The 17,693-nt window shown below is 34.1% G+C and overlaps 2 protein-coding genes across 2 annotated transcripts in view; one reads left to right on the forward strand and one right to left on the reverse strand.

The window, feature by feature from the left end:
• LOC140433314 (protein takeout-like) overlaps positions 1–9,879 on the forward strand; it is a 41,041-nt gene extending 31,162 nt beyond the window's left edge. The window contains exons 4-5 of the mRNA XM_072521344.1: positions 5,565–5,698; positions 9,490–9,879. Coding sequence (XP_072377445.1) covers positions 5,565–5,698; positions 9,490–9,794 — 439 coding nt within the window. The 3' untranslated portion in view covers positions 9,795–9,879. The remainder of the gene's footprint in view (positions 1–5,564; positions 5,699–9,489) is intronic.
• A 6,909-nt stretch (positions 9,880–16,788) lies between these two features.
• Positions 16,789–17,148, reverse strand: LOC140433693 (protein FAM200A-like). The gene has a single exon (XM_072521671.1). The coding sequence runs from the start codon at positions 17,146–17,148 to the stop codon at positions 16,789–16,791; it is 360 nt and encodes a 119-aa protein (XP_072377772.1).
• Positions 17,149–17,693: the final 545 nt, after the last annotated feature.

Here is a 17,693-nt window from a genome sequence, read left to right on the forward strand (position 1 = left end):
GTTAAAGTACGTGTAACAATATCATAGTTCCAGAGTACCCTGTGAATTATACACGACCTTGACCTACTATCTTTAGGTGTGTATAACATCTTACATTGTTTAGTTGATAAGGCGGCAATCTTCTCGTTTATCCTCCAGAGCTCCTGCAAAAGGGTATACTCAATGCCTTCTTGTTCCACATTGCTAAAAGCGTCACTGATTCGGCTTTTGCGTGTTGAGTATTGTACTGCAGGAGCCTTATTTTTACTTTAATTCTAAGAGTTGTCCGGTTTTGGTTCTGTGGACTTTCCTTTTTCTTTTGTGAATCCAACACACTCTTGGACAGTAGACCTTACGAGTGGGCTGGTTCCACGTGAAAAAGGTTGTTACTTTTCCTGAACTTCCGTATACAGGAAAGTTTCCCCTGTTTTACTGGAGCTACAGTTGCTACTGGCTTTTTCTGCAGTGTTTTTGTCTTCTTGGCCTTGAATCGGAAAGTTAACTTTCCCACTCCGAAAAAAGGTGACATTTGAAGATTCTGAAGCTCTTCTAGAGATTTAGAATCTATCTAGAAGGCCATAAAACCCCTTTGTCTAAAGATTTGCTATCCCAGACGGTCCATAGATGTGTCCTGAGTCCATGGTTACATATTCTTAGTCTATTAAACTATTAAAGATTCTTTTGAACTCAAGACGTTTCCCATTTCTATCCTGTACAAAGACAGTGCCAAAGTGCGGCTTGGGTATAAATTCCCCCTCCAAGGCCCTGAGATATGTACTCTCCTAAGGTCTTAGGGTTAGAATCAGCTCTTTTAGCCACCTCGCACTTATGTCATCCGTACATTTCTACAATCCATACAAGTTCTAGAAAACCCAGCCTCTGGGTACTAGTTTCTGTAATTTCTTAATAAGTCACCAAGATGGATTTTTAGAAGCTTTGGAAGCCGCGCAACCTTAGCAGAAGCGGTGATCTTGGTCTTTTTGGACCTTTGGCCTTTTAAGTTTGTTTTTGTTCTGTCATTGCCTCTAATGTCTTTGACGACATCTCTTTTGCCCTTTCAGCGACCTTGACGAAATTGGCATTATCTACAGCCTTTTTGGATTGTATGTAATCTTGGACTTATCAGCTTACTGATATTGGCTTCAGAGATGCCACTTAGCTTTGGAGCCTTAATATTTTCGCCTGACATGAGATTAACGTGTTCCATCGCTGCTACTCTAACAGACTTTGTAGTTCCTTGCCTTTCAGCTTTATAAATTCCTGCATTTTGGCATTCGGAACCATGGTTATGGCTTTAGAATTTTTTGGCCTTTCTGCTTTGGAAAGCATTTGGCCCTGATTTTCTTTAAAATAAATTAGTTATATTGACTTGCCCAAGTAACTTAAATTAGTGTCTTTACATTAGAGGCATAGTTACCAACATTTTATAATGCAGTAAAATTAATACTACTAAAGCAGTAAAATTAATAATTCTAAGCTATTTAAAAAATCGCACAAAAAGTAAAATTCTTACTCTTTGCTAAATTTTCGTTTAAAAGATATTTTGCTTGATTTTGCCTGTTCAATGTCACACAATATATCAATAGTCCAGTCATCAGAGATTTAAGCTCTAAAAATCATACGAACAAGCTAAATTTTGTTCAGAATGCCTATTTTCGGACATTTGGGAAATTATTTCAATTTTTATTTTTTTTTTACTAATATTTTTTTATCTGACAACACAACTTCGTCCAATTGCAAGGATGAGATCATTTCTTGAATTTCAGTCATGTCTTCTTCTTCTCTTTGTAATGATTCCCATTTAAACTTATATTTATTTTGGGTACAATAAGTATATCTCGGTGTTCTGTGAGAAGCTGTAATGTTTTATTTTTTGAATTCGGATATAAAGACTAGAAGAAGATACAGTAGAATTTAATATATCCATTAGTATACAAAATATGTCATGTTAATTTCCTGTACGATCATGATTTCTACAATCCTCATTTCTATATGAATTGTAATGCTTATTTCGAACTTCAGAAGCTTCCTAACCAAACTTTCTTACTGGTAATGGTAATATGCTGATTATAATTATCTGAGAAACGTGAATAAAAAATTAATGGACGGATGATGGCATGGAATACCATGAGTAATGAAATACCTAAATTCTAGCCGTGAAAGCTATTTAACGGAAAGTGGCAAGACAAAGCAATTAAAATGCTTTTTAAGTTAAAACAAAAGAATAGTTTAAGTCATCGATCTACAAATGCTATGCGCGTAGTGGTACCATCATTACTCGTACCACTTCCTCCTGCTTTTGGCTCATCTACTATTATTCCTAATTTATTCCAAATAATCGTTTGCATTTTTTGTCTCGCATATTCATCTTTGGCATCTTATCCTCTCATCTGCCATTCTTTAGTATTCAGTTTGTACGAGATTTGCAGACAACATTCCAAAAACACGAATCCAACAATTCAAAGGACTAATTCCGTACTGCAGTGACTTTGGATTAGGTAAAAAGATTTCTGTTTTACATTTTTTATTGTTCGCAAGATCACTAAATTACTTAGGCGTTACTTGATAGATGGGGTAAGATTGCATCAAGTTAGTGCCTGATTATATTTAGAACTTTACCATCTATTAAAGTTATGAACAATGAAAATGGATTTTAATTTTTGAATTATCTAATATAATTTCTAATGCTTTTATTTTATCAATTTGATTTTCAATATATTGCTTTTAATTCAAGATGACATCTTTTGATTCAACGCAATATTTAATACTAATATAGCTACAAAATCTTGCAGATTTTGAGGCTCTATTATTCCACAATATAATATTTGAGGAAGTTGATAGACGTAACATTATAAGCGTAGCTGATATTTGCAATCTGTTGTTTATACGCTAAATCTCCAGAACTTACATCATCCTCATCCTCATGAATAAATTAAAAAAGCTTTATCTTCTACCGTTTTACTATTTTCTATGCCCTATGCTCTCAATGATTACATCTTTTTGTAATTTTACAATTCTTTCTGTCGCTTGGTTTAATAGAGATTGCAAAGGAACTTCTGCCACAGTATATGTAATTTTATAAACTTCTCTTGGCGGTCTATTGCAGCAATTGTAGCATGCGTTGCAAAAATATCCACCGCTCTTGCTTTCACAGTCAAATGCATACTAATGTAATTGTCTTGGCAATACGAAACACTGTGTACAATATGTACCTACAAAGTAAGTATAAGTTGATATTGTACAAAATAAAAACGATCTGGTTTATACCCCAGCCAATAGATGTTTCACATTAACACTTCTAAAATAAAGTTTCACTATTATTACTAGTTTCTATTTTTTTTTAGAAAAGCATGTTAGTCTACAAAGTTTGAAATGTGAATTAGAGGAAAAAGAAGTTGTGACTATGAGAAAAACATCCTTGAGCATTGTACTGAGATAAATAGGATTTAAATATAAAAAGGATGACAATCGAAGATCATTATTCGAACGAACCAATATTGCTGCTTTAAGAGCAAAATTCTTTCGTAATTACTTTGAAAACCTGAAAAGTGTGCATCCAAGATAACTTGTTTTTTGGATGAAACATGGATTTATTCAAAAGGAAATAAAACAATTCCTGGCAAGACACTAGTAGCAAAAGTGTACGTAAACCAGAAGGTTTTGATGGTAAACGTTTCATAATTGTTTACGCTGGTTCTTCTAAAGGATTTGTTTCTGAAGAAAGTTTATTGTTTTGTTCTAAGTCTAAACATTTATTACCATGGAGAAATAAACAACGGCATTTTTAGTAAGTTAATAAGGACACAAGTAATTCCCAATTTAGAAGAACCATCGTTGATTGTAATGGATAATGCTCCATATCATAGTGTTCTTTTAGAAAAGCAACCTACCACTGCTTCAAAGAAAGATGAAATTGTTACCTGGCTGACAACAAATAACATCCAATTTGACCCAAAATTTACAAAACCTGAATTATTACAAGTTGCAAAAATGAATAAAAAAGAAAATGTGTATGTTATTGATGAGTTACTAATAGAGCATGGTCATGAAGTGTTGAGACTACCTCCTTATCATTGCGAATTCAACGCTATTGAATTAATTTGGGCAAATTGCAAGTCATATTACAATAAGCATATTGGTAGGGACGGCTATTCTGATAGTGCTGTTATAAATATGTGGAAAGAGGCGCTTAATCAATGTAATGGAGACATTTGGGGAAAATGTGTAAGACATACTCATGAAATTATTAAAAAGTGGTGTGTCCGAGAGCAAAATATAGTTATTATTGATATTCAACCCATCATAATAAATCCTGGAGATAGCTCGGATTCTGAAAGTGAAGGAAATATAAATAATTGTGATATTTTGTTTTTTTTTCAATTTATTTTAATAATTGAGTCATTTAGTCATATTTGTGGAAATAGGTTGTAACAAAGTAATTGATCCATTCTTTAGGCTAAAACAATGAAACCTTTTACACATAACTTTCCACACTTTATTTTGGAAACTACAGAGAAGTTCGATACACAAGTAAAAAAAATTGATAAAAACCAGCTAGTACAAAAAATAAATACCAAGTCTCTAGGTATGCGACATAAGGAAAGTCGTATTATTTTAGCCTAACAGATTGCACTGGAAACACTAATTTGTAACACCCTTTAAGTTTTCTACAAATTAATGTATTTAAGAAATTTTTCTTTTTCCATTGTTTTTATTGTTTTGTTTTGAAAAGTTTAATTAATTTTTTTTGTGTTAGTAACTTAGTTCGAAAAGCATGCACAAGAGAGATCTTTTAGGGCACTTTCTTGAAAAATTGAATGCCATTATGTATACGATGTAAATGTTTAATATTGTATTTTGAATGAAAACTTTTTTTTTCATCCAGTAACTGGCTTCGGCTGTTGGATGCTTTGGTGTATAAATAAATAAATAAATATGAGAATTTAAGCTGTTTGATCTTGGGTCCATCTTTCTCGACTACAATATTTCAAATAGAGCATTTCTTCCAATAATCATAATAACGTTGAATATGTAGAAAACTCAAAATTACGTTCAAAACAATTCTATAATGAGTTTTTAACATCCAGTACAATAAATAAACAAAAAAAATCACTATAAATACGTTTAACGGGATATTAAACATTTCCTAATTATTTTATGAATTCAGAAAAGACTTACGTTTGAATTAAACGCTTTGATTTCATTCGTACAACTATGATGTGCAAAGATACAGCGAACGGAGTTGTATGTTACTAAAATTCATAAAACAACTTTTTGCCGCTTTTGGAATTCTATACCGTGCGGCGTATATATTTTTAATAAATCGATTTTTGCCGTTTTCCGTATCTACAGTGGGGCGTTTTAGGGGGAAGCCTGGGGATAAAAGTAGTAAACTTTTTTTTCATCTTATTTATAATCCCAAAATTGACGCTCTTAGCAAAATTCAGATTACTTGTATGATTTTTAGAGCTTCAGTGATATTTTCGTCTCTGACGCCTGGAGTATTTTACTTATTTAATTGTCTAAAATATGTTTTCTATGAAAAAATTTAGATAACAACGTTTTGATTATTTTTTATGTTTTAGTATTGATATACCCAATCGGATTTTGTATACAACTTCCATTACCCCATACTTAAGATTGGAAGGTGATTATTCACTAAAGGGGAAAGTGATGCTTTTACCAATTTATGGTGAAGGCAAATGCAATATTACCCTTAGTAAGTAATACATAATTCTACATAGAACTTAGAGTTATTTTATATTTTGTTTTTGTTTGCTTAAATCAACCAATCAAGAAAATGCGTAGGACGCCATTTAATAAAAAGCTTGATTATTTATTTAAATGCATTATAAAGAATAACAGATCTCTGGTAAATTATTGTATTAATTTGTTTACTTGATACAATCAAAGTAGATCCTAAAAACAAGTACCAGGCTAGTAAGCAAAAAGTTAGACTTTCCTCAATTAAAAGTTGGCAGAATTTTAAGAATTTACACCCTCATCACATCCAAGTCCAACAATTGGATCTAGGAGATGAAATTGTAATCTAGAACGCTTACAATTTGGTAGGAGGATTGCAAATAATGATCGTTTATTGTATCTTCTTCTTTTCTTTCTTCTTCAGCTTTTCCCTATTCAGGGGTCGCTGTTCGTTACTCTTTGTTGCCAATATCGGGTCTTCTTCACCTAAACCTTTCTCTCTCAAGTTTTCTGCCACAGAGCCCTTCCATCTTCTCCTCGGTTTTCCTCTACCTTCTTCCATCAAATTTTTTGTGACATAATGACATACTTTCCTATCTCTGTTCCTATATCAAAATAATGTATAATTAATTAATTTAAACTCTTAATTTATTGTAGCTAAATAGTTTAATAAAAAGTCTGTTCCAATTACTTCGTCTACATTGTTTGAAAAATTGCTTGTCATAATAGCAAATTCGTGTCACAATTTAATTTTTTCAATTCATGTAATATTTTAAGGTCACTAAAACTACGCTAATCAATGCTCCAAAGTCTATCAATAGTTTCACGTGTTTACCTTTGTAGTTGTCCCTAATGCAATTTAATATGTTTTTCGAATTGATTAACTTCTATTTGTGGGGTCATAAAAAAGTCCACTTCGGGCATTGTTAATGTTTACTGTTCATGTATCGCGAAATTTGTTCCGGCTCTGATTTTATTCCTGCGGTCTCTATGCTGTATCCATTGACTGTTTGTGCTGGAAACTGGTTGTGCTATGATATTGTTGTTTTACGTTTTCATTGGATCTCCTGTATTTGTTATTCCTATGTCCTTATCTTCTATCGGACTTGTTTTTGTATCTGTAAGATGTATCTCTTCTTCCTATTTTATGTTTTGTCCATATAGAACATACTTAAAGTATCTTCTTCAAGTGTCTTTTCTAGCAAGTGATTCTTCATCCTTAGCAGTCGCAATTACCTCTGCTAAGTGGTAACATTTCTTGCCTTTACATGAAGACTTGTTTACTTGTGTTACTATTATTTAATCTTATTGTCTTTTAATTTATTTTTATAGCAATTTTTTCGTTTACTTCGGCTAATTTTCCGCTTCTCTATCTCCATCTGCTGGTACAATTGTTACTTTTTCCATAACGTCCTGTAAACTCCTTCTGATTCCTGGTCCTGGGTATAAGAACTCCCACACGATATCCTAACCCGATCAATGCAGGCTAGCGTGAGGCACTCTTTTCCTACTTTCTCTAGTGACGTATCATTGAACTGAAATTGCTTGCTCGGGCCTCGAGTCTCCGCTCCGGGCTGCGCATAGTTTGGCCTCGGTGCCCCTGGATGTGGGCCCTTCGTGCCCAGGTTTTGGGGTTTTGTTAATTTTTTTTGGATGGCCGTCGCCTTTGTGTTAGTATTTATTAATTTCTTTTGGCGGCCGAAGCCTTTATTTATGTATTATTATTTTTTAGGGTTGTTCTGAAAATAAACATCAATTATTAAAATTTCCAGTGCTACATGCTGGGGCTTCTTCTGTTGGTAGAGCTACAAATTATCTAGACTTTATGTGTTTGCCAGGATTTGTTTTTTTTTGGTCTTTTGTGTTTCCATCGATGGAACGCATCATATTTTATTATCTCTCGCAGGATCGGGCTAGGGTAATTCTCTAATTCTGCAAACCTGGCTTTTTCTGCCATTTTATCTATTACCCATACTTGCTGCAGTTCTCTACACAGAAAGCGTTTAGCGATGTATCTGGCTATATTTGCTGCTTCTCTGAGGATGTTATTGTGGGCTGCTTGCATTTTTTTTTTATTTGAATTGCTTATGTGTCCCCATGCGAGAAATACATATGTGATTATTGGAAGTATGATGCTGTCTCATTTTCATCTTTACGTGCAGTTTGCTTTTTCTACCTGCGAGTACTCTTATTGCTGCTCTGGCTGTTGTTGTTTTCTGGATGGTTATGTCCACATGTTCTTCTTCTTCTTTAGGTGCCATCTCCGCTACTGAGGTTGGCAATCATCATAGCTATTTTAATTTTTGAGGCAGTAGCTCTAAATAGTTGTTTTGAGCTGCATCCAAACCATTCTCTCAGGTTCTTAAGCCATGAAATTCGTTTTCTGCCGATGCTTCTTCTGCCATCTATCTTTCCTTGCATTATGAGTCGCAGGATGCCATACTTCTCGCCCCGCATGACGTGTCCGAGATACTGTAGCTGTAGCTATGTTCTATGTATCTATCCACATGTTGCGTGAATGTTAAGCCTTGGTTCATAATGACTCCTAGGTATTTCGCTTCTCTTTTCCATTCGATGAGATTATTTTGCACCAACCGCTGTTTCTCTGGGGTTTCTTTTTTTTTTTAAATGTGATTGCTTGTGTCTTCTCTGAATTTATTGCTATTTTTCATTGGATACACCATTCTTTAATGTTATCCAATGCTGTCTGTAGATTGTTGACCGCTACTTATAAGTTTCTGTGTTTGGCTGCAATTGCTGTGTCGTCTGCATAAAGGTTAAGTAATGTTTCTGGTGATCTTTGAACATCTGCGGTGTATATTGTGTCCAGTAGGGTTGACATGATGCTTCCTGTGGCACTTAATCCTCCAGAGCTTCGTGTTTGCATAGTACTTGTCCTATTTAAACTTTGAAGCTTGAAGCTCATGGCCTCACTGTATCTGTAGCCTCTCATTTTGTATATTAGACCTTTATGCCAGACTCTGTCGAAGGCTTTGCTTACATCCAGGAACGCTGCTCTTGTATACTAATTGTCGGTAAATCCAGCTGTTATATATTCTGTCAGTCTAAGTACTTGTAATTCGCTGGAGTGTTCTGCTCTAATTCCGAACTGAGCTTCTGATTTTAGTCCTATTTTGTATGTTTCAGCTTATAGTCTGCTTAGTATTACTCTTTGTATGATTTTGCTGACTGCTGGCAGTAAGCTTATTGGCCTGTAGTTTTGCGGAAACATGGTATTCTTTCCTGGCTTCGAAATCATGATAACGTGGGCTTCCTTCCATCGATTTGGGAAAAGCCTGTACCTAAGGATTGCGTTCGTAATGTTGGTTAAAAATACTATTACTTTTGCTAGTAGATACTTCAAAGCTCTATTTGAAATTTAATCTAGACCATGGTTTCTTGTCCTTCTAGCTCTCTTTTTGGCTCTGTTCTTTTTCCTTATCACGTCTTTTTTTCCTGGTTTATGTCTCTAAATCTTTCCATGTGCTATTTCTGAGTGCTTCTTGTACGATTTTTTTGAACTCTAGAACTCTTTCTTCTATTTCTTGTGGGTTGTTTATCACTGGGACGTTGTTGATTCCAATACTCACAAGTCTTTTGTAATTTGCCCACTTAATTTTTTTTCTTTTTCTTGTTGTTGTGTTGTTTTCTTCCCATCTTCTTTGTAAAGGCAAGAAATTCCCATATTGCCCTATCTTTGTGTCTAACAATATTCGTTATTCATTATTAAATTAAGATGCTTTGATTGTATTAGATTTTGAAATAATTTTTAAATGTATAGTTTATCAGAAGACGTTTATGTTTTAGTAAATACCCATATCAACCACACCATCTATGCAGAGTCTGTTGAGAAAAAAGGAAAAGAATACTGGCATTTTTACAATTATACAGTAACGTTACGACCAGAGAAAATGATATACGAATTTGAAAATCTCTTCAATGGAGATAAAAAACTAGGCGATCAAATCTTATCAGTTTTAAATGAAAACTGGAGCGAGTTATTCACTGATGTTCGAGATGGCTATGAAAAAAGCTTTGGGCTCATCTTTCAGGGCTTGGGAAACAGAGTGTTTTCAAGAGTTGCTCTAGAGGATATATTCTTAGATGTTTAAATAATTTTGTGTTATGTCAGCCTAAATGAAGTATTATTAGTATAAGTAGATATGGTTTGTTTTTATTTAATAAATAACTGCATTTGTTAAACGGTTTTTTATTTTTAGTTGTTTAGAATTGTGTACTATAGCTAGTTTCTACCTGTTTTGAAATTAATGTATCTGAAAACATATCTTTTAACTTTTGGTATATTTAACTTTTGGTTATGTAGTAACCAAATTTTTTTTGATGTTTAATATAAATGTTAGAATATCGATTTTGGGAATAACAGTACGAATCCGAAAAACTTACATTTTTGTTCAGCGTTACAGTTTTAAATTCGATAGCTACTACGAAAAATTAAAAAATATATAATAAATTGTTGTTGACACACGACAAGATTTAATAAATATATAATAATACCTAACCATAAATAATGAAGAATGAAGAAACACATATTTTCCAAAACGAAACTGAAACTCTAGGTAAAGATGAACGTAATATCTACGTATCTATTTATCCTTGAAAAGTCAATGTTGGACAAAGAGCAAAATCGCTTCACATCCTTTTTTTTATCTCAAATGTAGTATATAGCAAATAACTGGGCTAGTAACGATAAAGACAAAGCTGATCTATTTAGAAACTACCTTCAAAACGTATTTATGCCATATCCTTCTACACTTTCCGCAGTGAAAGAAACAGAATTAACCACATTTCTAATAGCATCTTTTCAAATGGACCTGCCTAACACAAACGAGTAAACGTTTTACTGTATTTTGTAATTTGCATGTATTTGCATATTTTATGTGTTGGTGTTCTTACTAACGATCAATATTTTTGTTTTCTTAGAATTTAGTTCTTAGAAGTTTAGTAGGTCGAATTTGTGACATCTTACTCCACTTTCGTTTCTTATACTAAGTACCTTGTCTACTATGTACCTGTACATACTATGTATGTACTTCACTGTACCTTGACTTATTTTTGCGTTAAAATTGCGTTTTAGAGAGTCTTCTAGAATCTGTTAAAACATTTATATTTCTTCTTCAGTAGATTTGGATGTCGGTGCGTAGACCGGAGTAATGTTTACTTTAGAGGGATTGGATTTAATCTTCAATAACGCAACTCAATAACTTAGGGTAGCGAGTAGGAACTCCTTTAGATAGTCCTATCAGGGAAAATGATTTAATCCCTGCCCTCCGTAGCTTCCCGGTGTTTCCTGACTCGGGAAACTAGTACCTGCTTAGGGTGCCTTGCCCAGGGTCACGGATGAAGTTCACAACGGCAGCCATGGCGAACAAGAATACCTTCGGTACGGTGTGGATGGAGGAAGTGGCAATCCCTTAATTTTAGGGATTGTATAAAATCATTCACCAACCCGTCTAGTCAGCATGGTGTTTTAAGGCTAAAAAACCTCCTAACAGGAATATGGCGATATCTAAAACAAACGGAATGGGTCCCCAGGTGGATAGACCATACAGTAATGGTATATCCCACTCTTTTGAAAAAAAAAAACGACAGCTTTATGGAATCTGAGGGAAGCAAGAAATTGCTAAAAACCACACGATTGAACATATCAACTAGAAATATAAGGTCCCAAAAGCAAAGATGAAAAAGTCTACGAACTCGTAGAAGCCATCAAGGACTTAAAATGGGACATAATTGGTCTAGCAGAGGTAAAAAAAGAGGGGAAGAGTGCATAACACTAGAGTCCGGTAACGTCCTATATTACAACGGGCGACAAGAACAAAGCCTAGATGGCGTAGGATTTCCAATTTCCAAGAAATATGTACATAAAGTAGAGCAATTCGTAGGAATATCTGAAAGAGTTGCAATGATTAGGCTAAATGTAAACGAGAACATCTCCCTAAAAATAATTCAAGTATACGTTCCAACCGCAGCACATCCCGATGAAGAGATAGACGAATTTTATGAGAAAATTGCAGAAACTAGCACGAATTATCACAGCAGGAACCTATATGATGATAATAGAAGACTTCAACGCTAAGATCGGACGACTTGAAAAAACCGAAAACTATGTAAGACAATTCGGCTCTGAAGTTAGAAATGAGAGAGGAAAAACCTTAGTTAACTTTCTACAAGCCCACAAATATTATGTAATGAACACATTCTATAAGAAAAAACCCCAAAGAAAGGGGACGTGGCTATCCCCAGACGGAAAAACTTGAAATGAAATGGATTACATACTCTGTAACAAAACAGATATCATACAGGACGTAACAGTAATAAATACGGCGTCAGTTAGTAGCGATCACCGAATGGTTAGAGCCAAATTAGAGATAAAACATAATAAAAATAGAAATAAATTTAGGAAAACTTGGAATATAGACACAGATAAACTAAAATCTAATACAAAACAATATAAAAGCAAGTTAAAACCCACGAAAGTATTAAATCTAGATAAACTTAGCTTAAATGAAATCAATGAAGTCAAAACAAAAGAACTATTAAATGCAAGCTCAGAAGTGGCAACCGCTAACAGAAAACGAAAATCCAAAATAAGTGTAGAATCACAAAACATGCTGAAACAAAGAAAAGATCTTCTGAGACAAAATAAAAGAGACACAGAAATTAATTAAGTAATAAGAAAACAGATAAAAGAGGATATTAAAGAACATCAATTAGACCGTATAGAACAAGTCATAGAGAAAAACCGAAGTCTCAAATACACCAAACCGAGACTAGGAAAGAGAATCATAATAACCATTAAAAATGAACAAGAACAACTAGAAAAAAGTAAATCTGATATAGCAAACACAATAGAAAAATCCTACGCAGATCTTTATCGTTCCAGAAACGATCCCCCTAACTCCTCAAAGCAGAACTTGAAAAGGCAGATAACAAATGTCAACTCAGGAGTGATGCCCCAAATAAGCCACGAAATATAAAGAGCAGTAAAAGAAATGAAAAGGAATAAAGCTCCAGAAAGCGATGGAATCCCAGCAGAAATGCTGAAGGAAGGCGGAGAAGAAGCCATCACATATCTAAAAATACTATTAAATAAATGTCTATTTGAAGGCAACATATCCGATCAATGGAATACTGCTAAAACAATACTAATACACAAAGAGGGAGACATCACAGACCTGAAAAATTATCGACCAATTTCACTTCTTTCACAACTTTACAACACCTTTACAAAGATTATTACAAACAGGTTAGCAATTAAATTTGACGAATATTAACCAGTAGAACAAGTGGGATTTAGAAAAGGGTACAGCACCTGTGACCATCTACATATATACTTTGAAAAAATCCTAATAGAAAAGACTAACGAATAGAATCTCTCATTATCTCTAGCTTTTATTTAAAGTTAAAAAAACTTTTGATACCGTAGAACTGTGGGCAATAGAAGAAGCATTAGTCAACAACCGGATCGACTCCAGGTAAAAAATATTAATACATAATATTTACGAACAAGCTGAAATAATAGTGACGTTGGGTAATGGAATCGAAACAAGACCAGTAAAAATCAACCGAGGAGTAAGACAAGGAGACACAATATATCCAAAATTATTTACAGCTGCCCTAGAAGATATCTTTAAGTCAATAGACTGGAAAAATAACAGAGTCCCTATTAACGGAAGATACTTGAACCATCTTAGATACGCAGATTAAGGAGCTACACACAGAATCCCTAAAAAAGGACTGAAAATGAATTTCAGTAAAACTAAACTAATGTTAAACAAAGATGACAAAACCATGATAAACATCCAAGGGACAGAGATAGAACACGTAGATGAATATACATATCTGGGTCAAAATGTCAAAGTAATCAAAGAAAATCAGACTACCGAAGTAAGCAGACGTGTAAAAATGGGATGGGCAGCATTCGGAAGACTCTCATGGGTACTTAAAAATAAAAATCTACCTCAGACTGCGAACCAAAGTGTTTAATTCCTGTATCCTACCTGTACTTACATATGGAGCTTAAACCTAAACATTCACTAAAATAAACATGGAGAAGATCAGAAAAACTCAGAGATCTATGGAACGACAATTGCTGGGTATCTCACTCAAAAGCCATAAAACTAATAAAGACATTTGAAATAAAACAAAAGTAAAAGATACTGTCGAACAGACAGCTAAACCGAAGTGGAAATGGGCTGGACATAACGAACGTCTTAAGGATAGCCGATGGAATAAAGAAATCGGGAATTGACGGCCACATTAAGCCAAAAAACCACGAGGAAGACCGCAAGTGCTCTGGAGCGAAGATATTAAAAGAACTGCAGGACCAATGTGAAAACGTCTTATAAACAACAGAGATAAATGGCGAGAATTAGGAGAGGCCTATATTCGGCAATCCGAATAGAAAGAAAGGGAAATCATTGATTTAGTTATTTCACTTTTTATTATTGTTGCTATGCCATTTCTGTTTCGTATTGTGTTATCTTCCTAATAATGCATATGGTATTCATCTATAATTTTTAATCCAGAATTTATCCATCGAACTTCACTGCATCCTAACACATCTATGTCCAGACGTGTCCTTTCTTCAATAATATTTGCTGCCTTGCCTGCTTGGTACGTGCTTCGAATTTTCCACGTACCGATCCTTTTTAGTTTTGGGACATTATTGGCTGACCGCAAGATTCACATTGTACTTATAGGGGATCAAACTAGAATTTAGTTTTTGTAAAAAATTACATTCTATTTTATTTTTTGACGTTTTCATTTCGACTCCGGAAATTGTTTACAAAAAGTATAATTTTAAAGTAAGGAGCTGTTAAAACCTGTTGCTCTTTATTAATTCTCAACTATTAGAGAAAAAATATAAGAAAAATGGAAGGCTAAACCTGCAAAAATCCATGGAGGTTGTTAGCGATAAAGAAATGGGTTTGAAAAATGTTAATTAAAGTTGCAAGTATCAAGATCATCTTTACAAAGATTCTTGAAAATTCAGAAGACTAGAGGCTCAAATATAAAGGAAATAAATTCAACTCGACGTGAAAGAAAAACAGTATTAGGAAAGGAGATCAAAGTACAGTTGGTTAAGTATATTTTAGCAATGGAAGTGGCATAAATATTATCGTCTAACACGAAAAGATATTCTCAGAATAGCATACACATTGGCTGTGAAGGATGGATTAACTAATCAATTTAAATAACACTGCAGGAAAAAGCTGGACGCTTTCTTAAGGTGTCATAATACTTCTTTATTACTAATAAGACCCACTGAAACTTCCTTTCTAGAGCTCTATATACGATTCATCCAAGCGGTTGGATACAACAGAATTTGTTTACATGAATGAATAACACGAATTCATTTACACGAATGAATGAAACATTTAATAAATTGTGTGAAACCAACAAAAGAGTCTCCTGTTCTTTAAGCTGTGGCCAATATAACCACAAACGCAATTCGAAAGTGAATAATTTGGCTCGAGAAAACTTTGTTTCTACAATTTGCCTACCTGCTCATACCACACATAAGCTTCAACCTCTTAATAAAATAACAGGAATTTAATTTCTTTATGAACTCTTAATAAAACATATATGAGCAACTTTAAGGCGTACTAAAGCGAGGAAATTGATTTCATTTAAATACACGCACTCTTACACTATTTGACCGAATTGTTAAGCAAGGCACTTTTAAAGTCACAGTTGGAAGAACTTGCCGTAAATGGATTTAGTGTAAAGAGAATCTATCCCTTTGTCCGTCAATTTCATTCTGACGCAAACTTTATTACTGAAAAATACGAAGCCACAAAAACGTGGAAAATGACATCCCTAAACGTCATGGTATCCAAAAATGAAGCGAATTTAGGATTCGGAAACCAACAAATCTTTTTTGTTTTCTGAAAGGGAACCTGATGGAACCACAATATACCTGCTTCAATTCATTGGCAAAGTGTCCAATTAAACATCGACGTCATACTCAGCGAGACTTCTTTAATATTTGTAATATCCCCTATACCAGGAGTGGCCAACTTAATCGGACTTGAGATCTACTATCTGTCTTTCTAATTCTTTGCGATCTACCGACTAGGAATATTTTAACCATACTGGCGAGGAATAAAACTTTTAATAAATAATTTTAACGTTAAAAGTGAGCTGAATATCTCAGAATTGCTCACTATATCTTAGAAAATCAATCACTGGTTCTGAAAGACTATTTTATCAGCTTTCGAGATCTGAAACAAATTTTAATGTGAGTAATACTGATTCGGCGTTAAACGCTAAAATTTTGAATGGATTAGTTTTATTGCTCTCCAGTGTGTAATACCTAAATAAAACAAAAGTAGTAATTTTTATTTATTTATTTTACCAACTATATTGAATAAGAAAAAAAATTAATGTGAGACTGTCGTTTGAACAGTTTTTGCTAGGTTCATAAAGTCTGGCCTGTAGTTGGAAATGGCCAACCTTAAAGAACCCATCGTATGAGCATCAGTCACGCTGAAACGCTCTTTACTCTTTGTTTGTTTTAAATATAAAAACACTGACTCACATAAATAGTTTGAACCAAAACATGATTGGAGGTGTTCAGCACATTTTTTTAAATTTGGATATTTGTCATTGCACACCAATGGCCAGAAATCTAGATGTAAACCTGACCTCTATTTCAAAAAGACATCGCAGCGCATAGCAAATATTTCATTTTCAAGAAAAAGTTTGGAATATCTCTGCAAATTGTTTCGATGTTTCAAAGCTGTCATAAATAGTATCATAGAATGTATAATTGATAAATTCGACCAACCTTTCAATTTTATTAAAATCTCTAAAACGGATTTCAATGTCTAATACCACCGACTGAATTTCTACTGTATACTTCTGTGAATTAAAAACATATGCAGGGTGTTTTTCCATGTGATCTTTAATGTTCATAAATCTTAGAAACCTTTCCTTTTCAATATCAAATATTAAAGATACTGTTTGAAGTTTGAATGATGCAATAGAACTCATCATTTCTGATGTTTTGTTCTTGCCTTCTAGTTCCAGATTCAATGTGCTTGGTTTATCAATGAAATCTGCTAGAAATGCCAAATCACATTACCAGTCTAAGTCACGTAATTGCTGATGATCATCATCCCTTTCTTCAAGAATCTTAATAATGTCATTTAGCAAATCTCTAAACCTTTGCAAAAACTTATTGCGACTTAGCCACCTTACGTCGGGGTGTACGATTAAATCTGGTTCTTTGTCATCCAGTTGTTGCTTAAACGGCCATCTTTGCAGAGATTTGCCTCTTATTAAATTAACAATTTTAAACGTAATATCCATCACGTCTTTTGTGTTAAGTCTTTTACTGGTCAGGACCTGTTGATGAATAAGGCAGTGGTAATTAATGAAGTCCGGGAAATCTTCATCTTTGTGACATAGTGATATAAATCTGTTATTAACACCAATCATTGCCGGAGCCCCATCTGACGTTATTGAAACCAGGATAAAAAGAGACCGATTAATCTTACCGACAAAATGTTTGAATTCCGTGAATAAATCAATGCCTGGTGTTCTGACTTTTATGGATATCATTGTTAGCAACTCTTCTCTACCGCGTCCTGCGTGCTACTCATACAGAGTGGACACTTCATGAGTCGCTCTCGATGATCGATGCAAGATTGCTAGCACTCCAATAATAATTATCGTAATATTTAGGACGAGAATAGGTAGGTATATTATACCGATCATTTTTTTCTTGCCCGCGATCGACTGACCTAGGAGCCGCGATCGACTGGTCGATCGCGATTGACGGGTTGGCCTTCCCTGCCCTATACCAATCTTAAAAAAAATATCCACTCGTAGACGAAAAAGTTCCAAATCACAAATAATTACCTACTCCTCATACAAAACTTACTTACAAGATTTTCTCGATAAAACTTCAAACAAAAAATTTAGAGCATAAAAAAAACGTTTGGACATTCAAGGTATGAGGTATTTAACATTTTTGAAAAAAA

This window comes from Diabrotica undecimpunctata, chromosome 2, assembly GCF_040954645.1.
Source record: "Diabrotica undecimpunctata isolate CICGRU chromosome 2, icDiaUnde3, whole genome shotgun sequence".
NCBI classification, from domain to species: domain Eukaryota; kingdom Metazoa; phylum Arthropoda; class Insecta; order Coleoptera; family Chrysomelidae; genus Diabrotica; species Diabrotica undecimpunctata.

Excerpts from the sequence above, each read along its gene's own strand:
- LOC140433693 (XM_072521671.1), bottom strand. The coding sequence starts at position 17,148 with ATGATTGGTGTTAATAACAGATTTATATCACTATGTCACAAAGATGAA.